This window comes from Notolepis coatsorum (genome assembly GCF_963971535.1).
Source record: "Notolepis coatsorum genome assembly, chromosome: 5".
Lineage (NCBI taxonomy): Eukaryota > Metazoa > Chordata > Actinopteri > Aulopiformes > Paralepididae > Notolepis > Notolepis coatsorum.
Window position 1 is genome coordinate 11,726,927 of NC_140169.1, and position 27,241 is coordinate 11,754,167.

A 27,241-nucleotide genomic window follows, 5' to 3' on the forward strand; every position below is an offset into this window, starting at 1 on the left:
TTGGAACATTGTCTTATTGTATAGTATTTAATGTTTCTTGTATAGTATTTTATGTTTCTTGTATAGTATTTAATGTTTCTTTCTTGTATAGTATTTTATGTTTCTGTATAGTATTTTATGTTTCTGTATAGTATTTTATGTCTCTCTTTTATTACTTGATTACATTACTGCACCTTAAGTTTGAGTCCCGAATCACGTTATAATGTAAATATAATGACAATGAAGTACAATCTAATCTAATTACATGTAGTGAAACTACTTACCAACACTGCACATACTTTTAATGGTAAATGGGTTTATACAGCATTATATAGCATTTATATAGAGCTTTTATCCAAAGCGCTTTACAACTTATGCCTCACATTCACCCATTAATTCACACACCGACGACGAGGGCAACCATGCGAGGTGCCAACCTGCTCATAGGGAGCAGTTAGGGGGTTAAGTGTCTTTGCTCAAGGACACTTCAACACACCGCCGGGAGGAGCGGGAATCTAACCGGGAACCTTCAGATTCTGCAGATGACTGCTCTACCTCCTGAGCCACTGTCGCGCCCGATAGACAAACAAACTTCAGTGCAACATAATCACCCCCCCCCCCCCCCCCCACACACACACACACACACATACACCAATCCAGCATAAATGGTCAGCGTCCCATGTAGCCTGAGAATTCTTCCTCTTCCTCTTCCTTGTCAGACTTCGCGTTACCAAGGTAACCAGAGTCTGTCTGCTCAGGCTGCAGTGATGTCATCAGTGAGCCGTCTGTCTGCTCAGGCTGCAGTGATGTCATCAGTGAGCCGTCTGTCGGCTCAGGCTGCAGTGATGTCATCAGTGAGCCGTCTGTCGGCTCAGGCTGCAGTGATGTCATCAGTGAGCCGTCTGTCTGCTCAGGCTGCAGTGATGTCATCAGTGAGCCGTCTGTCTGCTCAGGCTGCAGTGATGTCATCAGTGAGCCGTCTGTCTGCTCAGGCTGCAGTGATGTCATCAGTGAGCCGTCTGTCTGCTCAGGCTGCAGTGATGTCATCAGTGAGCCGTCTGTCGGCTCAGGCTGCAGTGATGTCATCAGTTCACGTTGTGACTCCGTGTTGCTTGGTCTCAACAAAGTCCTATGATGTAAGTCTGTGGGAAGTAAAGCCCATTTAAAAATGTCTACAGTGGAGTTAGTAGCATCTTCCTCCTCCTCCTCCTCATCTGTTTGCAACGCTCCGAGTGTGACTGAGAACAGGTTGATGTTGCCAGAGGAGCTACCAGCCTCCTCCTCCTCCTCCTCCCCACCCACCGCATGTCCCGAGACTCCTCCCACTCGCCCCCCGTCAGGCGTGAAAGACACATTTGTTCCTTCATGTTCTGCCTGTACTCGGCCCAGAGCCCCGCCCCCCTCCTCCTGCACCACCGGTTCTGCTTCCTCAACCAGACCCGACGAAACGACACTCAGACTCCCAGAATCCCCAGAGATGGGCCCACCACTCGCATCGCGGGAGTCTCTGCCGGCGCTGGTGTCCGGCGAGGACAGCTCTCCAGCTCTGTCCACATAAAGTCCTTCCTCCTCCTCATCCTCCTCATCATCATCTTCCTCCTCTCCCTCAGAGTTAGGCCCCCCCGCTGTGAGAGGATGGGTTTTAGGTTTGGTCATCTTCACTTTTTCTTCCGTCTTGGATGTGATGGAGACCACCAGGTCAGGGACAGTTCTCTCAGGGGTGAGGATGTAGCCTCTACGTAGAGCAGCCTAGAGAGAGAGAGAGAGAGAGAGAGAGAGAGAGAGAGAGAGAGAGAGAGAGAGAGAGAGAGGAGAGAGAGAGAGAGAGAGAGAGAGAGAGAGAGAGAGAGAGAGAGAGAGAGAGAGAGAGAGAGAGAGAGAGAGAGAGAGAGAGAGAGAGAGAGAGAGAGAGAGAGAGAGAGAGAGAGAGAGAGAGAGAGAGAGAGAGAGGAGAGAGAGAGAGAGAGAGAGAGAGAGAGAGAGAGAGAGAGAGAGAGAGAGAGAGAGAGAGAGAGAGAGAGAGAAAGCAATGGTAAGCAATGTGGAGATTAGGGTTGCACGATACACCGATACTAGAAAGTAACCCAGCTGTTAAACGGTTCAATACTCCCTTTTATTAGTATCAATACTTTTAGAATAATAGCCTGATGCATATTTTCTATGAGTTAAGTGGATGCAGAGCAGTGTGTGTGAGAGAGAGAGAGGGCACGCGTTGCATAGTGGCTGTGTCAACAGTGTCGACTGAGCATAGGGAAAATAGTCGCAGACATCCCCAAATGTCTTATTATTTCATAATACAAACGTTTCTGAATAGACGTTTGGATTAAACCAAGTTGTATGCAGTGATGAACGGTCTTTCCCAGCGGAAACACAAGTTACTTAACGTTACACAGGTCACGCTATGCACGCCTAGCTTGCTAACGTTAGATAGCAGTGTTGATAAGGAGTCATCTGCCTACAAAGATGCTGTTTCAACAAATGTATTCACGAAATGGATTACTATTCAAACGTTATTGAAGATGAATATATTGCGATTCTACCTACTGTAAAGCCAAGACCCGACAGTGCTAGTGTCTCTCTCTCTCTCTCTACTAACATAGTGCGGAGTGGAGAGATAATGTATAATACATGTAATAACAAATGGACATTAGCTATAATATTATATAGCTCAGCAGCTGTAACAATCATTTAATTATTCATTATATCATTATATACGTTTCGTAGATGACACAGCTATACGACACAGCTATATAGTATATATATAGTTTCTCACCAGTAATGTCCTGGGCAGGTGGGTCTTCAGTTTGCACAGGAAGCCTGTGTAGGCCAGGCCAACCATGAGAGTCATCACACCCCCTCCAAGCAGGATGAGAGCAGCAGCCACGGCAGCTACAATGGGCAAGACTACACACACACGCACACACACACACACACACACACACACACACACACACACACACACACACACACACACACACACACACACACACACACACACACACACACACACACACACACACACACACACACACACACACACACACACACACACACACACACACACACACACACACACACACACACACACACACACACACACACACACACACACACACACACACACACACACACACACATTAATACTTTATTTGGTTCCACAAATTATATTACATAAACAGGGAATCAAATATATCGGGGCCAAGCAGCACTGAACACTTAAGGGTACACATAGCACCTCCTTCTCCACGTAGCTAAGCTGCCAATAATAGCTGAGACAGAGCCATATTTGGCAATTTGTTTGGCTTTTCTTTTAGACATTGCAGCAATTCTCAGACCGGTCATGGTGCATTTGTATACATGGCCAAGACTTCCGAATACAAGTACACTATATCTACACTTATACCCAAGGTCAGCCATCACACTGAGCAGTGGTTGGTATTTGATATACTTGTCCCGGAAGGCCTGGTCCATGTACAGATCAAAGGTACAGCCTACTTCTATGACCAGCACCTCCATGTGGCTGGTGTCAACAAAAACAACATCCGGTGTATTTGGTATGTTAGCAAAGACATCGTTGGTAAGGCCAAACCACTCTGGTTTCACTCTGGCATGTTTGTACATTGCTGCACTAGATGGTGATATGTTCCGTACCACATCAGACACAATACGGTCCACACACACACACACACACACACACACACACACACACACACACACACACACCGATTGTAATAGCAAAACACTGTAACAGGAATTACCTTGGACCCATTTAAATTTGAATGTTTTACGTTGTCATGTTTGAAAAGGTCTATATAGTAATATATTGCACAGGCCTGGTCTGGCCTATTTCTATTTTATATTTATTGTAAATTCTCAGATTCTATTGTGCTATTGTGCTATATTTTATTTAATTCATTCGTTAATTTAATTTATTCTACCTCTTTATTTACAGTTGTACATACAACAGCGACCTCTAGGTAAAATAGCCCCTCTTGGTATTGCACTTTGTTAAAAGAAATTATATTTTGGTCTGTGGGTTGGAGTTGAGTGGGTAGAGGGCTCTGCAAAGAAGGTTCCGGAGAAATTCACATTATAATAAGTTACTATATAGCTATAAAAGAAATTATAAATAAATAATTGATATCAAACAATTTCATCAACTAGTGTTCAAAAGCTCCATTTTCTACGTTTAAACTCACCTCTCCTTGGCTCACTGGTGAATGCGCACATCCACTCTGAAGGCCTGGTGTTGGTGTTGGTTACAATGCGCGTGTGAACCTGGACACAATACTCCACGCCTCTCTCTAAGTTGTTAACAACATAGCTAGTGTTGGAGGTTTCTATCTGTATGGCCTGCAAAAATGAACCGGGAGAAATATCTTTCAGCTGCAGTGGGAGTTCAGTTTTACATCAAATGGTCCACGGTCTATGCTGCGGACTCTGAGTGTAGTGTGTGGATAATAATAATAATAATAATAATAATAATAATAATAATAATAATAATAATAATAATAATAGTGTTATAGATAACATCTTTATGTAAAATAAATCATAAATCCACAGAGCTTTTAGAAAGGTGTGTAATAAAAGTATTGCTTTTGCCCCCGAAAAATGATTGATTAATGAAATGATCATTAAAGAAATATTGACGGGTCCAAAATGAATGTCGTTGTCGTTTACATGTATCCCCTCCCTACTTCCCATTTCCGCAGGTGGAATGCACCTTAATTTGATAAATGACATGCTGGTGCTCTAGTGCGACATCTAGTGGCTGAACCTTTACTATTAATAATAACAGTTCCGATAACCTTTTTTAACGGCATTTCCAACGTTCCTCAAGTGTTCCTACCGGTTTCCCCTCTGCCTTCTTGGTGAGAATTTTGAAAAAGGCTCCGTAGAATTGCTGGATGGATTCACCGCGCAGGTCGGATCTGCTGTCGGGTTTGGGAAGTGAGATGCCCAGTCGAAGACAATCACCACATCCCTCGAGTGACAGCACCGGAGGACCTATCACCGCTAGGGGGTGGGACCAGATGACAATGGTTACTTAACCCTTTCACTGCCACACGACAGCCGGTTAACCCTTTCACTGTGACAATACAGAAGGTTAACCCTTTACTATCACACAACCGACGGCGATGCTCCATCATTAGCTCCGCGGATGCGGAGCTAATGATGGAGCATCGCCGTCGGTTGTGTGATAGTAAAGGGTTAACCTTCTGTCGTGTGGCAGTGAAAGGGTTAAAACACGATTTTTATAGAATTTTGGACCCCTAAGCTGTATTTCATACTCATCAATGATAACTCTGTATGATAGCATGTACAATAATGCTGTATATACTGTGTATATATATATATATACCCACCTGTCTGTACATACCTGCGCATAATCCTCTTACATATCTGTAGATACTATTTATTAATTGTTATGTTGTTCCTCTTCTCTGTTTGTATTTAGGAAATGCTGAAGAGTTGTGCCCTTCCTGCTGACCCGTCGTACAGAACTTGTAAGTCGCTTTGGATAAAACCGCCAGCTGCTAAATGACTAAATGTAAATGCCAAACTTCTTTTCGTTGTACTGTACAATGACAATACATTTGAATCTAATCTCTTTTTTATGCTCACTTATGCCTGTATTTTTTTTTTTTACTGCTGTGAAGCACTTTGAACTGCAATGTCTGTATGAAAAGTGCTATACAAATAAAGTTTATTATTATTATCATCAATCTAACCTAATCTAATGTAATCGAAGGGTGTAGAGTCCTTTCTCAACACAACCCATGCTGTGCTTCATACTGGAGACCCAGCTCCTCCTTTAGTTAGCCACAAGACTCTGGTCTCTAACTACACACCCTCAAGACCCCTACGCTCTGCATCTTCTGGCCGCCTCAGACCTACTCCTATCCAAGCTCCCGGAGGGTCATCAAAGAGAAGCCGCCTATTCTCAGTCCTTGCCCCACAATGGTGGAATGAACTACCCATCCCAGTTAGGACAGCCGAATCCCGTCCAATCTTTCGCCGTCGACTAAAGACTCACTTCTTCAACCATTATCTGAAATGATAAAAAAAAAAAAAAAAAAAAAATCTAACCGTGACTAACCGTACTGTCATGCACTTGTCCTAATAAACTAACCTACACTGTAACACGCAACACTTGATGAACATTGTTACTCAGCTGATAGAGTTGTACCCTTCTTGCTGTCTTGTCGTACAGAACTTGTAAGTCGCTTTGGATAAAAGCGTCAGCTAAATGACTAAATGTAAATGTAAATGTAATGTAATGTCGATGGAGCCACGCTAGAAGAAACGGTGCAGAGAAGGTTTTTCAGCATTTACCACGAGGCTTGTACAGACTCCAGCGTGGCCCCACTGACTTTACATTTACCACGAGGCTTGTACCGACTCCAGCGTGGCCCCACTGACTTTACATTTACCACGAGGCTTGTACCGACTCCAGCGTGGCCCCACTGACTTTACATTTACCACGAGGCTTGTACCGACTCCAGCGTGGCCCCACTGACTTTACATTTACCACGAGGCTTGTACAGACTCCAGCGTGGCCCCACTGACTTTACATTTACCACGGGGCTTGTACAGACTCCAGCGTGGCCCCACTGACTTTACATTTACCACGAGGCTTGTACCGACTCCAGCGTGGCCCCACTGACTTTACATTTACCACGGGGCTTGTACAGACTCCAGCGTGGCCCCACTGACTTTACATTTACCACGAGGCTTGTACCGACTCCAGCGTGGCCCCACTGACTTTACATTTACCACGGGGCTTGTACAGACTCCAGCGTGGCCCCACTGACTTTACATTTGTACATTTGCCGGAGCTGTAGGCATCCAGTAAGATGAACTGTATGGGTTGTGCTGAGAAAGGACTCTACCGATCAACAACAGAATTGGTAAGTCAGTAACAGGGCTAAGGGACCATAATTCTGAACTTACCTTTTAAGAATTCTTCCTAGGGTATAAAACAACACCAACCTCCCACCACCCCTACACCCGCCAAAATTAGCAGTGCCCTGGTCATCACCGAGGCCGATGTGCGCGCTGAGTTTAAACGCATCAACATCAGGAAAGCAGCCAGGCCAGATATCATCCCAGGCCGGGTGATCAGAGCATGCGCGGCGTAGCTGGCGGGGGTGTTCGCGGACATATTCAATTGATTGATTGATTGAAAACTTTATTAACAGATTGCAGAATGGGTACAGTACAGTACAGCTCAATACATACAATTGTTAAGGGGATGCAGACCAGAGAAAGACTTTCGTCTTGTTTACATCAGGGTCCCCCATTTTCAATTCATCGTAACATATATGACATACATGCCATACAGATAGACAGTACTGCTACATCTATACATTTATGACATACCAGATTTGCAAATACAGTACTGTTTGTGATACAAAAAGAGTCCAGAAAAAGGAGTATATACATTTGACGTAGAAACTGTACATTGGATTGGGTAGGTGGGGGGGGTGGGGGACCTGTCCCGCTCCCGGAGTGTAGTCCCCTCCTGCTTTAAATCAGCCCACATTGTGCCAGTACCAAAAAAGAGCAAGGTAACAAGCCGTAACTGGCGCCCAGTTGCTCTTACCCCCATACTGAGCAAATGCTTTGAGAAGCACATCAAGGCACTTCTCAACAACAACCTACCACCCAGCCTGGACAAACACCAATACGCCTACAGACAAGACAGATCCACAAAAGATGTCATGCTCAATGTCCAATCTGTTCCTCTACTTTGTCTTCAGCTGTACCAGAGCTGAGAAGCCACTTTCACAAAGATAGGTAGTGCAAAAAAATAAAAATAATATATTTTTTTAATACAACGCACCGACTAAAAAATTCGGCGTCGACCTCTTTTTATGATCGACACCGTCGATTATGTCGACTAATCGTTGCAACCCTAGACAAGACGGATCCACAGAAGATGCAATAGCCACAACCTTACATGAGGCTACCACCCACCTGGAGAAGGCGGGGAACTATGTGAGGATGCCGTTTGTGGACTACAGCTCAGCGTTCAACACCATAGTCCCTGTTTGTGGACTACAGCTCAGCGTTCAACACCATAGTCCCCGCCAGACTCGACACCAAGCTCAGAGTCAACCCCAGTCTGTGTGACTGGATCCTGGACTCCCTGTCGGATTGATCCAACACGGTGATTCAATTCGCAGATGACACCACAGTGATAGGCCGAACACCAAGAGCGACGAAACGGCCTACAGGAGAGAGGTTGACAACCTGGCAAAGTGGTGCCAGGAGAACAACCTCTCCCTCAATGTGGTAAAAACAAAAGAGCTGGTCATAGACTACAGGAGAGGGGAAGAGAAGCTGGACCCCATCACCATCGACGGGGCTGCAGTGGAGAGAGTCAGCAGTTCCTCTGTGTTCGCATCACCGACAAACTCACCTGGGACGTCCACACTAACCATGTGGTAAAGAAGGCCCAACAACACATCTACCACAGGAGGCAAGTTTGGCATGACACCAAAGATCCTGAAGGCGTTCTACAGAGGGACAACAGAGAGCGTCCTGACAGGGTGCATCACCGCCTGGAGGGGGATCTGCACCGACCTCAACCGGTGAGCAGAGTCAGGACAGCCCAAAAGATCTGTGGATGGGAGCTTCCCTCCATCCAGGACATCTATGAAAGCCGGTGCATTAAAAAAGCCTGGAAAATTATCAAGGACCTTAATCACCCCAACCATGGACTGTTCCAGCTGATGCGGTCTGGAAAGCGCTACCGCAGCCACACAGCCAGAACCAACCGGCTGAAGAACAGTTTTCCCCCTAAGCCATCAGACTCAACAGAGCCCATTGACGCCCCCCTAACCCCCCCACGGACTACACTTGAGAAACACTGTTGCTGCTGATAAAACCATATTGCATTTTACACACTGCAAAAATGTGCACATTGCTCATTGCATATCACACAACATACTTTGTTTGGAACTGTACATAGCCATTTTGTTATTAAAATGTTATATAGTATAATATCTACATCCTGTTATCTGCACTGCACACTTTTTAGAACTGTATATAGTCATCTTCATTTTAGTCATATTTTATCTTATTGTATTCTTATTCTATTTTATTCTTATTCTATGCACATTTTATTGTATTTATATTATTGGAAGCTGCTATGGTAGAGGAACCACAACAAATAGAATTTCACTCTCTCTTTACTGTAAGGTACTGAAATACGTGACAATAAAGGAATCTGAATCTCGGAACCTCTAAAAGGTCATGTAGATTGAAGTTGGCAGGCTTACAATGTTATAAAATGTCTTGTAAACCAAATATCTTTCTTTAAAGTAACTAGTAACCGATGGGTTCAGATAAATGTAATGTAAAAAGTACAATATTTCCTTTTGAAATGTAGTAGAGTAAAAGTACTAGGGCTGACCCCTATTAGTCGACGAATCGGTCGAAAGGAGCCGTAGTCGACTGCCAACCTCTTTGAATAAAAAATAATAATAATAATTAAATTCTTTAAAAAAAGATTTTAGCATTCTTTCCAAAAGAAAAGAGGCCTAGAAGCATGGCTAACACTAATGGCACGCATAGAGGCTAACTGCCTACGAAAACAGGCACAGAGGCACTGAAAGAGGATTTCACCATCTAATGAACACACTAGACTAGACAAATGTCAAGATGTATCCATCAGTGGACCAATTGCATGCTTTTGCAGAGGACAAGAAGCCTTCAGTCGACTCCTTCAGACATTAAGCACCCCCCACAGCCCAAATGGAATGATAAAAAAATATATATATATATATTATACTTTTTTTTATTTAAAATTTTTAGTCAACCAATAGTCGACTAACGGCAAATTTTGGCCAATCATAGTCGACCATCCAAATCCTTAGTCGGGGACAGCCCTAAAAAGTACCAAGTCCCCTAAAATGGAAATACTCTATATAGAGTACACACATACAAGTACTTTATAATTGCACTTAACAGTACTGTGCTCGAGTAAAAAAAGAAATTTACTTCCCACCGCTGGCCAATACAATGAATACAATGGCTGAGAGATTAGTCAAGTTTTACTGTAGAGCCCAGTATCATAATACATGTCTCAACAGGCCTCACAACACACCCTGACCTAGTCTGTAAAGACAACTGTCAAATGTAGTGCTTGATAAAACTGAAGAGCAACCATCCTCCACTTCCTGTCCCATTGGGCAACAACATACTGCAGACGTTTATTCACTCAAGATGTGTATCTCCAGTGGTTGGTTAAGATGGGTCCAAGGATGTTAGGGTTAAGGTAGGTGTAACTGAGGGGTACAATTCCCTGACTGTATTAATAAGTATTGGTATCATTAAACCACTACCGTCTTATGTACATTACTACTGGCCATACCGTACACAAGTATATGATGATGAACACTTCCCCACAATGAAATCGGTTCCACACAAAGTTGTATTTAAGTATTTATTGCAGCAAAAGGTACATAATATACTTCTCTAATTACTTTGGATGCTCTTGTAAGGCAAAGGAATGTGCGTAGGCAAATCAATAATGAATGTCCATTCTCTGGTTACGCAGGAGATAATAATACAACCTGAATATTAGGAATTATATCTATGGTACTCTGGGGAGGCAGCGGGAGATTCTGGTAGGGGGTTCCCACCGGTTGTAAGTCAGCAGGGGGAGGAAATGTTCGAATGCAAAGTCTGGGTCAGCGGGGACTCAATAGGCTCCTGCTATGGGAGGCGGTATATTACTCCCTGATCGGCAGACGAAAAACAGCAGCTGTAATCCCAGTATGCGTGCAGCACAGGTGAAAGCCGGCCAGCCTCTCCAATAGAGACGGGCTCGAGTGATGTTCCTCACGGGTAGATCCCACAGCAGTGGGTGTAGGCGATTCTTCTCTGCTCCAACAGTCTGGTCCAAAGCAATAAGAATAATAATCCAGCCGGAAAGGGGGCTCTGCATTCACCGTTGTAGATACTCCGGTGCGCGGTACTTCACATTAACTAAGTTGAACTTGACGTTATTCAACCAAGCTCTGATACTTTACTATCCTATTCGCACACGGCTATAAGTGCTCTATTTAGACGCACAGTTGCTCACTTCACTTGGTCTTTGACTCGTGATGAAGGCTTTACTAGTAAGGAGCGAACGATACGTTGAACAAACGTATTAGGATAAGACAAGACTCTATTTTGGGGCAATGCGGGCCCACTTCACAGCACGTTGTATCGTAGTGTGAGGCTTCAACTTGTTACTAAGACTACTGCTGTATCCACCTACGCCATATTTATATGTGCAGGGAATAAACTAGTGCCAACCTTATTTCTGTCTCGTATTCCTGGGCAAAGCCGGGCATGTACAGACATGTCTTGACGGTAGCTTTGAACTCGACTCTGGGGGGCATGGCCGCTGGCGCCTGTGGACCGCTGTCCAATAGGAGAATGAAATATTATGGTCTGTACTAGGCTAAAGGGATATTCCGTGTATATGTACAAGGAATATACAAGGGATATCAAACGATATACAAATATTATGCAATATATATCAATCAATAAATATATATATTCGGTTTAATCTGACCCTTTGTAGTAAGACCCTTTGTGGGACTAATTAGTCCCACCTAATTAGATAAGCAGAGACAGATTAACCGCACTGTCCACTACTCAATGTCTGTTGTGAGGGGTAGGGCAGTTCACAAAGTCATGGGTCATGGTCGTCATTAAGCGAGTCGGGGAGCCTTGGCGACTCTATCAGCCTCGCCACGGGTCGGTTGTAGGTCCGCCCTTGGACGAGCAATTCTGCCGCTCTGACCTTTCCGTCGGCACCAGTGGTCACTTTGCTTACGCGGCCGGCCGGCCACGCAGCTCGGGGTAGTGACTGGTCTATGGTCATGACGACTGGACGGGATGAAGGGGGGCTTAGGAGGAAGCGGGCCTGAGACTGCTTTGATCTGTGCTTGGCTGTGCCTCCTCCTCCTCCGTCTGTTTCTCTTGTTTGCTCTGTACCCCGTCTGAGGAGGGGCCGGTCCCGGCCGCCCCGTCAAGGAGTCGCTTGGGGTGCTGGGTTCGAGGTCAGCTACGTCTGGAGCGCAGCTATGGGGGGTGGAGTTCCGAACTCCCTCTGGTGCCCACGGTTCTCTCACGGGCCGGTGTCGCTCGCCTTTGTGTGTAGGCAGCGTGTAGACGTGGGTTGACTGTCAAGTCCGTAGAGGGGGCCCTGGAGCGTCCATCCCAGTCGGGTCTGAACCGCGACTGGGCATCCTTTGGGTCCGATGTGGGCCGCCTCAATTGGGAGAATGAGGTCCGCGTGGTCGGAGCCGATGAGCAGGGTCGGTGTGGCGCCGTCGATAAGCGGTATAGGTAGTTGACGTAGGTGCACATACTTAGCCATCAGCTGTGGGATGGGGTAGGTGTACTGAGACAAGCCTATGTCGTGGCTGGTGAAGACGTTGGTTATACTATACTGCTTCTCGGGCTGGTCCACCGCTGCTATCTTGAAGGAGACCTTTTCACCTTTTATGGTCTTCTGGTCCCTTCTGATGGTGCGTATGGTCATGGTATCTTTGACACCCCGCAGGCCCAACTGGGCTGCTGCGGAAGCGAGGAGGAGAGTCTTTTCAGACCCATCGTCCAGGACGGCGTAAGTGTCCAGGACCTTGTCCTCGTAGCTCAGGAGCACTCTGACCACTTTGAGGAGCACTCGGGGGGTCCCGCTATGCTGGTCAATGTGGAGCACTCCTGTTGGTCGGTTGCCTTGGATCTTCTGGTGGGCTCCGCACCGTGCTGCGCGGTAAGCGGCGCCCGCCTGGGCCGCCCTTGCGCGGTAAGCGGCGCCCGCCTGGGCCGCCTCACGCCACTGGTCAACGTGGACGGGGTTCAGTGTCTTATATTCGGCGCACTGTGCCAGCCAGTGTCCGCCGTCGCAGTAGGTACAGTAGGGAGCGGTCTGGTGGCTCTTCGGTACTGGTGCCACCGCCTCGGCATGGTACATTACCGCGACGGGCCCACTCTGTTGTCCTGGCTGACGCCTGTTGATGTCATGCAGGACCTCCAAGTGGGTGCCACCGCACCTGCTGCACTTCTTCTTCAAGCGGCACTCAGCTGCTAGGTGGCTGCGCGCGCAGCGGAAGCAGCGGCGGTGGTCCTTGATCCACTGACTCACCTCGTCCGTGGTCAGCTTCCCGAAAGTGTCGCATTGGTACAGCCGATGTTCTCCCTCACAGTACTGGCACTCAATCTTCCACTGGTCCTCTTTCGTCGAGGGGGTGTTGTGGTTCTTGTGCTGCGGTACTGATTCGGCTTGGTGCATAACGGTCACCAACCGGCGGTTATCTGTTGATCCCCGAGGTCCGAGTCTTGGGCTTGGTCCACTCCATACGAACGTGTCGAGTCGTAGGCTACTGACCTCCCTGGCGAGGAACTCAGATAGGTCTAGGAGGGATGCCTCTGGACCGTTGGGGTCGCGGTGGTCTCTCTGCCGCCGAAAGCGCTCTTGTCGGGCGGGAGGGAGCTTCTCTAGTATCCTCTCTACATTAGAGTTAGCGTACAGTTCATAGATCCCCTTTTCCTTTTGGGACCCCAGCATTCCTACCAGGGACTGTACCTTGATAGAGAGGTCATCTAATGCTCTGTTGTCTCTGGCTGGGGGGAGACGGTCAATGTCTCTTATCTCCTGTATCACATAGTCCCATATGCGTCCATAACGTTGGTCGAGGGCTACTAGAGGAAATGTTCGAATGCAAAGTCTGGGTCAGCGGGGACTCAATAGGCTCCTGCTATGGGAGGCGGTATATTACTCCCTGATCGGCAGACGAAAAACAGCAGCTGTAATCCCAGTATGCGTGCAGCACAGGTGAAAGCCGGCCAGCCTCTCCAATAGAGACGGGCTCGAGTGATGTTCCTCACGGGTAGATCCCACAGCAGTGGGTGTAGGCGATTCTTCTCCGCTCCAACAGTCTGGTCCAAAGCAATAAGAATAATAATCCAGCCGGAAAGGGGGCTCTGCATTCACCGTTGTAGATACTCCGGTGCGCGGTACTTCACATTAACTAAGTTGAACTTGACGTTATTCAACCAAGCTCTGATACTTTACTATCCTATTCGCACGCGGCTATAAGTGCTCTATTTAGACGCACAGTTGCTCACTTCACTTGGTCTTTGACTCGTGATGAAGGCTTTACTAGTAAGGAGCGAACGATACGTTGAACAAACGTATTAGGATAAGACAAGACTCTATTTTGGGGCAATGCGGGCCCACTTCACAGCACGTTGTATCGTAGTGTGAGGCTTCAACTTGTTACTAAGACTACTGCTGTATCCACCTACGCCATATTTATATGTGCAGGGAATAAACTAGTGCCAACCTTATTTCTGTCTCGTATTCCTGGGCAAAGCCGGGCATGTACAGACATGTCTTGACGGTAGCTTTGAACTCGACTCTGGGGGGCATGGCCGCTGGCGCCTGTGGACCGCTGTCCAATAGGAGAATGAAATATTATGGTCTGTACTAGGCTAAAGGGATATTCCGTGTATATGTACAAGGAATATACAAGGGATATCAAACGATATACAAATATTATGCAATATATATCAATCAATAAATATATATATTCGGTTTAATCTGACCCTTTGTAACAGTAGGAGTGTATGGAGCGTAACAGTAAGAAGCATTTTGTATAAAAGTATTCTGTACTTCTGTATGACAACTATTAAAGAAACTTGAAACTTGAAGTGCTTAAGATTGGTCCAATGATGTTAGGGTTAAGGTAGGAGTGCTTAAGATTGGTCCAAGGATGTTAGGGTTAAGGTAGGAGTGCTTAAGATTGGTCCAAGGATGTTAGGGTTAAGGTAGGAGTGCTTAAGATTGGTCCAAGGATGTTAGGGTTAAGGTAGGAGTGCTTAAGATGAAGGTTTGAAGGTTATGTACTGTGTCTCTGAAGGGGTTGAAGGTTATGTGCTGTGTCTCTGAAGGGGTTGAAGGTTATGTGCTGTGTCTCTGAAGGGTTTGAAGGTTATGTACTGTGTCTCTGAAGGTATGAACCGGTAGAGCGGCACGGTGGTGTAGTGGTTAACACTGTCGCCTCACAGCAAGAAGGTCCAGGGTTCGATTCCCGCTTGGGGACCAGGTTTCCATGATGCCAGGTACCCAGGTGGGGTATCTCCCAGGCCTTTCTGTGTGGAGTTTGCATGTTCTCCCCGTGCTCGCAAGGGTTTCCCCCCGATAAGATAAACCCAATGGAAAAACATGCACAACAACAGATCGTTAACACTGTGGCGTCCTTGACGAAGACGGGCAGGAGCACTTGGATTGGTCCCCGGGGCGCGACTCACGTTGACGCCCTATCTGCTCCCAGCTGCCCATGGGGGGAAAGACGACGGGATGGGTTAGGCGCAGAGACTCAATCGCATCGGCGACTGAGAAAAAGACAATGCATGTGTGTGTGTGTGTATCCCGGTGTGTGTGTGCCGCTCCAATTGCATGTCCAGTTTGTTGCATGCCGATTAAAGACCCCCTAAAAGAGGTCCCGCATTATTATTATTATTATGAAGGTTATGTACTGTGTCTCTGAAGGGGTTGAAGGTTATGTGCTGTGGACATACTGTCTCTGAAGGGTGTGAAGACTTCTTCTTTGGATATGGCAGAGGATGAGCCATGGTGGGACGCCTGGACGGAGAGGTAGTACGGCGTGTACACGTCTCTGAGCTTCAGCGTGTAACTCGTTGTGACGTTGGAGGGATTTGGCAGTTGTCTGGCTTTCTTGTTGATCCTGCACAGAGTGAAACAAAGAGCTTTATTTAAAGACTGAATGTGTCGGTTTGTTGACTGAATGTGTCGGTTTGTTGACTGAGTTTGTTGACCGACCCTCTCTTGCGAGGGTTAAACAGTACTTATTTTTTTAAATGTATTATTATCTTTATCCCCCTTCTTTTTTTCCATTTTTCTCCCATCCCAATGTTAGTCGTTATGCCAATTCCCAATCCCCTTCCTGGTCGTTGCGCACTCTACCCCCTACCGTCGGTCTGGGAGGGCGGAGACTATCGCATGCTTCACTTGTGTGACTGGGAGACTTGTGTGACTGGGAGACTCATGTGACTTGGAGACTTGTGTGTCTGGGAGACTAGTGTGACTGGGAGACTTGTGTGACTTGGAGACTTGTGTGACTGGGAGACTTGTGTGACTTGGAGACTTGTGTGACTGGGAGACTTGTGTGACTGGGAGACTTGTGTGACTGACTGGGAGACTTGTGTGACTGGGAGACTCATGTGACTGGGACACTTGTGTGACTTGGAGACTTGTGTGACTGGGAGACTTGTGTGACTTGGAGACTTGTGTGACTGGGAGACTTGTGTGACTGGGAGACTTGTGTGACTGGGAGACTTATGTGACTTGGAGACTTGTGTGACTGGGAGACTTGTGTGACTGGGAGACTTGTGTGACTGGGAGACGTGGTAAATACACAGGTCACAACATGTTTACAGGAACGTTTGGGAGTTGTATTTTGATTGTATTTAGAGTATATTTCCTGACTGTAGTGAACTAGGCTAGATGTCTGCCCCACTTCCAGTGAACGGTCCAGGCGTTCCCTAAGCCCAATGCATGCAGAGAGACGAAAAAGGTATGTATCTTCTTGTCTAACTCCAGGGAAGATGTTAAATAAGCTAATTTCCCAAAATGTTGGAGTTTTCCTTTAAGACTAGACCTGGTTTAAGACTTAACCTGGTTTAAAGATTCAAGATTCAAGATTATTTATTGTCATATGCACAGTTAAAACGACAGTTTGCCATACAATGAAAATCTTACTTTGCTAGTCCACCCTTCACAAAAAAAATCACACAGTACTTAACTTAAACATATTTAAATACAAGCGAGTGCTAGAAAATAAGATATAATAAAAATAGATACAATATATATATACAATACAACAAGGCACAGTGAGTTACAATTGCACGTTCCATGGAGGTGACAGTGGGTCATAGCAGCAGTTAAAAGTGTATTTAGTGATTCATAGTTCATAGTAGAAGGTGTGTGTGGAGGGGGGGGGGGCTAGGCATTCAAGAGTCTGATGGCCTGTGGGTAGAAACTGTTTGTCAGTCTCGTGGTTCTGGCTTTCAGACTCCTATATCGCCTGCCTGATGGCAGGAGGTTGAAGAGTCTGTGTTGGGGGTGTGCACTGTCCTTAATGATGTTGTGTGCTCTCCTGGTGGCCCTGGTAGAGTAAATGTCCTGCAGTGAGGGGAAGGCTGCTCCAGAGATGTACTGAGCAGTTTTAATCACTCGCTGGAGTGCCTTCCTCTCCTTAGCAGTGCAGTTTCCATACCAGACCGTGATTGAACTGGTAAGGACACTCTCAACCGTACTTCTATAGAAGTTGCTGAGAATCTTAGGTGGCATGCCAAATTTTCTCAGCCTTCTTAGGAAGTACAGTCGTTGGTGGGATTTTTTTTAACGATCTGTTGGGTGTTGTGAGCCCAGGTGAGGTCCTCGCTGATGTGGATACCGAGGAATTTAAAGGTTTTAACCCTATCCACCTCCGTCTCACCTATGTACAGAGGTGTGTGCTGTACACTCCTCCTCCTCCGTGGGTCAACAATCATCGCCTTGGTCTTGTCTGCATTCAAGGAGAGATTATTGTCCTGACACCAGGCCACCAGTTCCGCCACCTCCCTTCTGTACGCCTCCTCAGCTCCCCCAGTGATCAGTCCGATGACTGTAGTATCATCTGCGAATTTGATGATACTGGTGTTGTTCTGGGAGGCCACACAGTCGTGTGTGAAGAGGGTGTACAGCAGGGGGCTCAGCACGCAGCCCTGGGGGGTCCCTGTGCTTAGAACCTTTGTGTCTGATGTCCGGTTGCCAACTCTGACTGACTGGGGCCTGTTTGTAAGAAAGTTCAGCACCCAGTCACAAAGAGCCGGTGTCAGACCCACAGTGAGGAGTTTCGCAGAGAGTTTGTGTGGGATGACTGTTAAATCCAGAGCTATAGTCAATGAATAATAGCCTGGCATATGTGTCCTTGCCCTCTAAGTGGGTGAGGGTGGTGTGGATGACGGTGTTGACTGCATCCTCAGTGGACCGGTTCTGACGGTAGGCAAACTGCAGACTATCCTCTCGAAACACTTCATCACTATTGGGGTGAGTGCAATGGGACAATTGTCATTCAGACAGGTTACAGTGTTTTTCTTTGGCAGGGGCACGATGGTGGTGGTCTTGAAGCAGGTGGGCACAACAGAATGGCGCTGCTCCGACCGGCTGCCTCTCTGTTCGCTCCGTCGAGACTGTGTTTACTTTTGTTAATATTTATAGTTTTTAGAGTTTTGTCCGTACCAACTGTTGGTGCATTTAATGTATATGACCGTCAGTCACTCATAGACATTGGATTACGGGAAACTTACCAACTGGATTACTCACTGGATCAGCTTTCCGAACCGCATCAATGGCCTGAAGAAATTCTCCGGAGATCAGGACCAGATCCTTTGTTCCTAGACCCCAGGAACAGAGGAACCAGACGGCGAGGGAAGAGGGCTGGGATCCGTAACAGGCTGAGATCCAGACGCCACCGTACACCACTGCCCAGTATATTGCTAGCCAATGTACAATCAATTGACAATAAACTGGATGACATCCGAGCAAGGATTCAATATCAAAGAGACGTTAGGGACTGCAACGTCCTCTGCTTCACCGAGACGTGGTTGACGCCGGACGTCCCAGACCACGCAATTCAACCGGCTGATCACTTCTTTATACATTGCAAGGATCGGACATCAGCAGAGTCCGGTAAACAACGTGGAGGAGGTATTGCCTTCATGTTTAACAGAAATTGGAGCGATCCAACGAACGTGAAGGAATTATCCAACCACTGCTCCCCAGAACTGGAATATATAACCATCAAGTGTCGTCCTTTCTTCCTCCCGAGGGAGTTAACGGCGATCGTCCTGGTCGGAGTGTATATTCCACCGCAAGCCAGCAACAAGGTTGCGCTCTCCAGACTACACGACGAGGTAAATAGAATCCAAGTGGCGAATGTTAACGCCGCCATTTTAGTTCTGGGAGATTTCAATAGCGCCAATCTGAGAAAGGTATTGCCTGACTTCTATCAGCATGTGACTTGCAACACCAGAGGCGGTAACATCCTAGATCACTGTTACACGCAATTTAAAGGTGGCTACAAGGCTCATTCTGATAGTGGCTTTGGTAAGTCAGATCACGCATCCATCTTTCTTTCACCAAAGTACAGACAGAGAATTAAAAGTACTCCCGTAGTCTCGCGAGAGGTGCAGAAATGGGATGTGACGTCAGAGGAGACGATCCGGTCAGTGTTTCACCACACAGACTGGAATGTGTTCCGCGACACAGATAACATTAATGTCTACACGGAGACAGTGCTGGACTATGTTTGTACTAGGGTGAAAGAAACAATCCCCACTACCAAAATGAAAGTTTACCCAAATCAAAAACCCTGGGTAGACAAATCCGTCCGTGAAGCTCTGAGAGAGCGCACCAAAGCATACAACGACGGCCTAGAGGCAGGCAACATGGATGACCACAAGGTGGCGCGATACAACGTAAGGAGGACAGTGTCAGAGGCCAAACGACGCTACAGGGATAAAATTGAACTCCAGTTTGAACAAGCTGACTCTAGAGCTATGTGGCAGGGGCTCAAAACGATGACAGACTACAAAGGCGCCTCCCTCAAACTGAACAGTGACATCTCCTTAGCAAATGACCTCAATACCTTCTATGCGAGGTTTGATGCTGGTAATAACAACACCAGCTCACAAGCCTCGGCAATGGGGGGGGGGGGGGGTCGGCTGCTGATGGAGGCGCAGTGTTCAGGGTAACAGAGCATGAGGTGAGACGGATCTTTAAAAAAGTGAATATCAGGAAGGCAGCAGGTCCGGACGGCATCCCCGGCCGCGTCCTAAAAGTCTGTGCCGACCAACTGGCCCCAGTATTCACTGACATATTTAACCTGTCCTTAGAACAGGCTGTCATCCCCACCTGCCTGAAGAAGTCCACTATTATCCCTGTACCCAAAAAATCCAAGCCTGCTTGCCTCAACGACTACCGCCCTGTAGCTCTCACCTCCATAGCCATGAAGTGCTTTGAGAAGCTAGTAAAGGGCTACATCTGCTCCTCCCTCCCCATCAACATGGACCCCCTGCAATTTGCATACCGCCCCAACAGGTCCACGGAGGACGCCATATCCCATGTGCTGCACACAGCAGCATCACACCTGGACAAGAGGCAGGGGAACTATGTGAGAATGCTATTAATCGACTACAGCTCGGCATTCAATACCATAGTCCCCTCCATACTCATAGCCAAGCTCAGGGACCTGGGCTTGGGCTATGACCTCTGCCAGTGGGTCTTGGACTTCCTGACTGGCAGACCCCAGGTGGTGAGAGCAGGCAACTGCACCTCCTCATCCATCACCCTCAACATAGGGGCCCCCCAGGGCTGTGTTCTGAGTCCCCTCCTCTACTCCCTGTACACACACGACTGTGTGGCTCAGCGGAGTAGCAATACAATCGTCAAATTTGCTGACGACACAGTGGTGGTGGGCCTGATCTCTGCCAACGACGAGAGGGCCTACCTGGAAGAGGTCAAGGTCCTGGCGGAATGGTGCCAGGAAAACAGCCTCTCCCTGAACGTCAGCAAAACAAAGGAGATGATTGTGGACTTCAGGAGGTCGGGGGTCAAGGACTACAGCCCCCTCAGCATCGACGGGGCACCGGTTGAGAGAGTCAACAGCTTTAAGTACCTCGGAGCCTACATATCCGAGGACTTGACATGGACCACACACATTAACAGTGTTGTGAAGAAGGCACGACAACACCTCTACTTCCTCAGGCGCCTAAGGAAGTTCCAAGTCAGCCAGAAGATCCTTAAGAACTTCTACTCATGTACAATAGAGAGCATCTTGACCGGCAACATCACCTCCTGGTTTGGGAATAGCACTGCACAAGACCAAAGCAGACTACAAAGAGTGACACGTTCAGCCGAACGCACAATTGGAGGGGGGCTCCCCACCCTCCAGAACATTTACTACAAGCGTTGCAAGGGCAAGGCTAAGAGAATCATTAAAGACTCCAGTCACCCGAACAACTGCCTCTTTGAACTGCTGCGGTCAGGCAAGCGATACAGGAGTCTCAAGGCGAGCACAGAAAGACTCAGAAGAAGCTTCTATCCCCAGGCCATCAGGCTGCTAAACGAACAATGAATGAACACTACACAACAACAACCACCAAACGCACATAGCACACACATCCACACGCACACACTCACTTTAAACAAACACACTGTAGCACCCACTCCACACACTTATAGCACACACCCACTTTAAACAAACACACTGTAGCACCCACTCCCCACACTTTATATTTATGGATGAAGGATTGCACTACAACTCGTACACCTTACTGTAAATTGTACCTAAAATTGTACCTCATCCCATTTCTGCTTTGCACTAGATAGTACTGTACATTAGTACACTGCATAGTATTGTGTATTGTATATTATATGGTAACTCAGAACATTGTACATATGTCTATACCGAACACTGTGACCTCATTTTCTTCTTCTAAATTCATGCTATATTATGTTATTATGTTATTTGATACTATCTTGTCTAGCACAGTCTCTGGAGCGTAACAGTAAGAAGCATTTTGTATGAAAGTATTCTGTACTTCTGTATGACAACTATTAAAGAACTTGAACTTGAACTTGAAGCTTGTGCTAGTGACAGGTTGTAAATGTCAGCAAGTACGTCAGCCAGCTCCATGAACAGACCCTGAGGGCACGGCCGGGGATGTTGTCTGGGCCGGCTGCCTTCCGTGGGTCTGTTCTCCTCAGAACCGCACATACCTCTGCCGTTGTCACGGTGAGTGGTGGTAAAAGTAAATGATCTTGTTTTCATAATCGTTTCAAAACCCTGCTGCATTCTGCGTGCGCCGTTTCCAGTGTTTAGCAAGACACAGATGCTTTCAGAACCCTTCACCGCAGACTCCCACAAGTGGTTCGTTCTTAAAAGGGAAAGTCGTTCTTCAGTTCCCTTGAAATTCAACCGTTGGCAGCAGGTCTCTGTGGTAACAGCTGCATCATTCACACATAAGAGAGAGACGCTCCTCTCTAGAAGCTGCTTCACACTAGGGCTGGGCGATATGGAAAAAAATCATATCGCGATAACGATATGATAATTTTATTTTATTTCTCGATATCGATAATTATCGAAATGTTATAAGTATATAAAAAAAAAAAAAAAAAAAAAAACAAGAGATGTATGTTTATTTTGCAGCAATTCTTTGTCATTGCCGCCATCTTTAGTGTTACATCCCCTCACACTCCAGTTCTCAGGCTGCAGCTGGTTTAAAAGCTAAAGTAAACCGGCTTCTCTGCTGGCTGTGGCTCCAGAGGAGTTGAACAGTTCTGGCTCTGCTAGTTTATTTTCGATCTTTTGGCGCTTTTTTGGTGGACAAACCACCGCACATGTGCACTGTGACTCGTGACTGGAGTCTAGAGCCATATGAAATCCGCGTTCACGGAATCGCGGACGGAATCGCGGAATTAACCAATAAAAATGGAATCAACTGCAAAACGTGGAATATTGCAGAATTTGGCCTAATCTGGACTGAAATTTCGTTTTTGGGTGGAACGTTTGGTGTACACGCGACCGGGGAGGCGGGAACGCTACAGCGTGTTACACACAACACAGCCGCGGTGCTCAAGCGTCTGGCTGCTTGTGTTAACATCGTCAAGAAGCTAAACTATTCCACAATAAGCCCTCAATTCAGAGCAGAACAGTATCCTAATGACTTTTATGCCTCCGGTGATAAGGTGTTTTGCTAATTCTGTCAACGTTCCGTTATGTAACGTTATAGGACTATCTATGGAAATGATAGCTTCTAGAAGTTCTAGCTAAATCTGGTGCACCCATCAATTTGTTTAATGCAAACGATTGTCATTATACACTGCCCTTTATAATCTAAATAAACTTAAATAGCTATGAAACGTTACATTACATAGGACTATAGATGGAAATGATAGCTTCTTGCTAAATCTAGTGCACCCATCCATTTGTTTAATGCAAACTATTGTCATTATACACTGCCCTTTATAATCTAAATAAACTTAAATAGCTATGAAACGTTACAGTACATAGGACTATAGATGGAAATGATAGCTTCTTGCTAAATCTGGTGCACTCATCCATTTGTTTAATGCAAACGTTTGCCATTATACACTGTCCTTTATAAACGAAATAAACTAAACTAAAGGTGCCTAAATTATGCATTACTATATTTCATCACAATATAATAGATATAGCTAGGTTACTGACATTGTCATTGTGATAATGTCAGTAGTAGCTAGCTGTATCTATTGTTTACACTTGAAATATGTATTTTTATTTTGTCACAATATTAATTGAAAAATATTGTGTAAAATTGAACTGTATTTCTGAGTTGAAGCACTTAAAAACATTAAATGGACTGTTATATCTTATTCAATTGTGGACATTTATTCATTCCCACTTATTAGACACTATTTCTGATGGTAAAATGAGCATAAAAGGCAAAATACAGAATTCTGAAATATTAAAACGGAAAAAATGGAATTTGGGAAAAAATAAAATGGAATTTGGAAAATAATAAAACGGATTTCATATGGCTCTAGAGTCTAGTTCTGCTAGCACACATAGCCTACTGTGTACAGACGGTTTCAAAATGTATTTTAAATTAGAAAGCAAACAAAATAAATGGACAAGAGAAAAAGAAATCTGAATTTGGTCAGTATTGTCATTTGGACAAGCAAAGCCATTACTTTAAGTTGCAGGCAAGAAAGACAAGTCTGTCCACTGTCTCTCTTTAAAACTGCCCTGTTGCAGGTAAAAAAAATAAAAACTTAAAAAAAAAAAAAAAAAGATTTTTTTTTAATTTCGATATTCGATATCGATTATTAAAATATATCGCGATATTTATCGTTATCGTTATATCGCCCAGCCCTACTTCACACATAACAGACGCTCCTCTCTAGAAGCTGCATCACATAACAGACGCTCCTCTCTAGAAGCTGCATCACATAACAGACGCTCCTCTCTAGAAGTTGCTTCACACATAACAGACGCTCCTCTCTAGAAGCTGCTTCACACATAAGACGCTCCTCTCTAGAAGCTGCTTCACACATAAGAGAGACGCTCCTCTCTAGAAGCTGCTTCACACATAAGAGAGACGCTCCTCTCTAGAAGCTGCTTCACACATAAGACGCTCCTCTCTAGAAGCTGCTTCACACATAACAGACGCTCCTCTCTAGAAGCTGCTTCACACATAAGACGCTCCTCTCTAGAAGCTGCTTCACACATAAGAGAGACGCTCCTCTCTAGAAGCTGCTTCACACATAACAGACGCTCCTCTCTAGAAGCTGCTTCACACATAACAGACGCTCCTCTCTAGAAGCTGCTTCACACATAACAGACGCTCCTCTCTAGAAGCTGCATCACACATAACAGACGCTCCTCTCTAGAAGCTGCTTCACACATAAGACGCTCCTCTCTAGAAGCTGCTTCACACATAACAGACGCTCCTCTCTAGAAGCTGCTTCACACATAACAGACGCTCCTCTCTAGAAGCTGCTTCACACATAACAGACGCTCCTCTCTAGAAGCTGCTTCACACATAACAGACGCTCCTCTCTAGAAGCTGCTTCACACATAACAGACGCTCCTCTCTAGAAGCTGCATCACACATAACAGACGCTCCTCTCTAGAAGCTGCATCACACATGTACGTGCCGTGCCATACATTAATAAAACATTTAAAAAACGTAAATGCACAAAATTTTTGCCAAAAGGCTAATTTCCATTGGCAGTCCCCCTGCCAGAAGGTACAGGCTAAAATCCTGTGTGAAAAAGGGATGGCAATACAAACAGAATGTGTGCAAACCGGAAAAACCGGAGTAAAGATTATATCCTACAAGCCGACAGTTCAATGACGTTACAGTTAAACTAACCCTGGAGCCACTCACAGTGGAGCAGTCCTCGGGGGCCGGGGGCCAAGATAGTGAGGCTTGGGAGGGGCTGAGCACGAGACCCTTTCCCTGCCTTTAAAAAAAATACGTTTTGGTAAGGTGTGCAACTATATACACACATATATATATATATATATATTTTTTTTGTATCCACTTTTTCTCCCATTTTCTATATTTTTCTCCCATCCCAATTTCGTATCATCCAATTCAACCCTCCCCTGTCACGAACGCTGTTTCTTGCCTCCCACAAGCCGGCTGCAATGTGGACTAAGTCATACATAGCACGAGTCCCCTCCGGTACTTGAGGTAACAGCAGTCGCATCTTTTCACCTGCGCAGCTCGATCTCTCAGTGGCGAGGAGTAACGTGTGGGAGGCTCACGCTGCCCCCGACACTTCCTGATTCTACTGCGCAGGCGCACCAACCGACCTGTAGGAGTCGCTGTCCACAACGCCCGATCCCCACCCATCAGTTTCCCACCCCCTAATACGGCCAATGTGTATTAGTACGGACGACCAGCTAAACTGAAAGCAATGTGGAGCGCTGGGCTCGAACAGGCGAGCCCAGCGTCTCCAGATTTCATGGCGAGCGCCTTGCCCACTACGCCACGTAGCCGCTTATATATATATATATATATATATATATATATATTTATTCTCACTGTGTATATACCTGTCTGTACATAACTGCATATCATCCTTTTTACATATATAGTTACGCTGCTGGCCAGTACGAAGTCACACTATACCATCTTTATACCTGTATCGCTGTACTTATTATATTACAACTCTAATGTACATACATCTGATTAGCACTACACACTAAGTTTTATGTTTACTTTACTGTTACATTTGCACTCTGGTTGGATGACAAACTTATTTTTGTTGTACTGTACTTGTGCTGTATAATGACAATACATTTGAATCTAATCGAATATATATCTAATACTATACAGTATATATCTAATATATATAATGCCAGTATTCTTTATATATATACATGGATTTTTCGGGCTGATAACAATATTGGAGAGTAAAGAATTCTGATATCGATATATATATATATATATATATATATATATATATATATATATATATATATATATATCAGAATTCAGTGTTCGAGTAGGACACCATGACTTCTGATGTATGGTATAGTTGTATATAGTTTTTTTTTTTTAACAATACAGTATGTATTACCTGTATGGTATATTGTGGCTAACGGTAAAGGAATTCCATATGGAATGATGAATCGTGATGCTATATCTTCATATTTGGTATACCTGTACCTCGAGACCCTGAGCTTTGTTTTTAGGAGCATGTACTCTGATATACTATAAACGTAAAATAAAAGTAATGGTGTCAAATTAACCTTTAAAGCCCAACTATTTCACATACATGGTAGCCTTACAGGTCTAACATCCAAACCCCTTGCTGCTACATGATAACAGCAATCAAGCCCATGGAGTTTACCCCTGAAACAGACCATCATTTAGTGTGACACGCCTTGGTTTATAACCTTTGCGTAACTCGGTTGTCTAATTGACATTAAAGACACAATCAGTGATTCAAATGTAAAGAAATCGTTAACCCCAGAGTTGAGAATGTTTTCATTCTCTAGTTCAGGGAGGGGCAACTGGCGGCCCGCGGGCCGCATGCGGCCCTCACCGACGTTCCATGCGGCCCCAGGCCAAAAAAAAAAAAAAAAAAAAAAGAAATTATAATATTTTTTTATTTTTTTTATTTTTTTGTATTGTATTCGACTAAGAAGAGTTGGCAGTCAACAATGGCTCCTTTCGATCGATTAGTCGACTATTTGACTAATAGGGGTCAGCCCTAGTGTGCACATATTCAACGCTGTTGAAAGTGCCGTGCAGCAATATGGGGGTTTTGATAAACTGTCGGCTGTTGTTACCGATGGATTCGCCGGGCTTCTAAGTCAGAGTGGCGTTGAGTGTCCAATGCTGCACTGCATTATACATCAGGTAAGTTCGCTAACATAATTTCCATCTATTGTGCGTCACTATAATGACCAATGCGAGTCGAGTGTAGTCAAATTATATGCGAGAGTCGTTAAATCGTTTTTCTTTTTTTTTTATCTGATATAGGAGGCTCTCTGTGCCAAGAAGCTTGAATACAGCCATGTTATGGATTTGGTTACCAAGGTTACCAATCTAATTTGTGGAGGCAACAGGTCACTAAACCATAGAAAGTTTGTCTCCTTTTTGGAAGAGATGGACACTGATTATG

The 27,241-nt window shown here is 45.5% G+C and overlaps 1 protein-coding gene across 3 annotated transcripts in view; it reads right to left on the bottom strand.

Annotated features, from left to right (window-relative positions):
• Positions 1-622: 622 nt before the first annotated feature.
• Positions 623-27,241, bottom strand: part of crfb1 (cytokine receptor family member b1) — a 39,919-nt gene continuing 13,300 nt past the window's right edge. For 2 of the 3 annotated variants that reach the window (XM_084313806.1, XM_084313805.1), the window contains exons 4-8: positions 15,574-15,740; positions 4,829-4,995; positions 4,179-4,332; positions 2,753-2,883; positions 623-1,728 (exon numbers count right to left, since the gene is read on the bottom strand). In XM_084313806.1, the coding sequence (XP_084169932.1) occupies positions 649-1,728; positions 2,753-2,883; positions 4,179-4,332; positions 4,829-4,995; positions 15,574-15,740 (1,699 nt within the window). In that variant the 3' untranslated portion in view covers positions 623-648. The remainder of the gene's footprint in view (positions 1,729-2,752; positions 2,884-4,178; positions 4,333-4,828; positions 4,996-15,573; positions 15,741-27,241) is intronic. The other variant, XM_084313807.1, reaches the window with a different exon arrangement.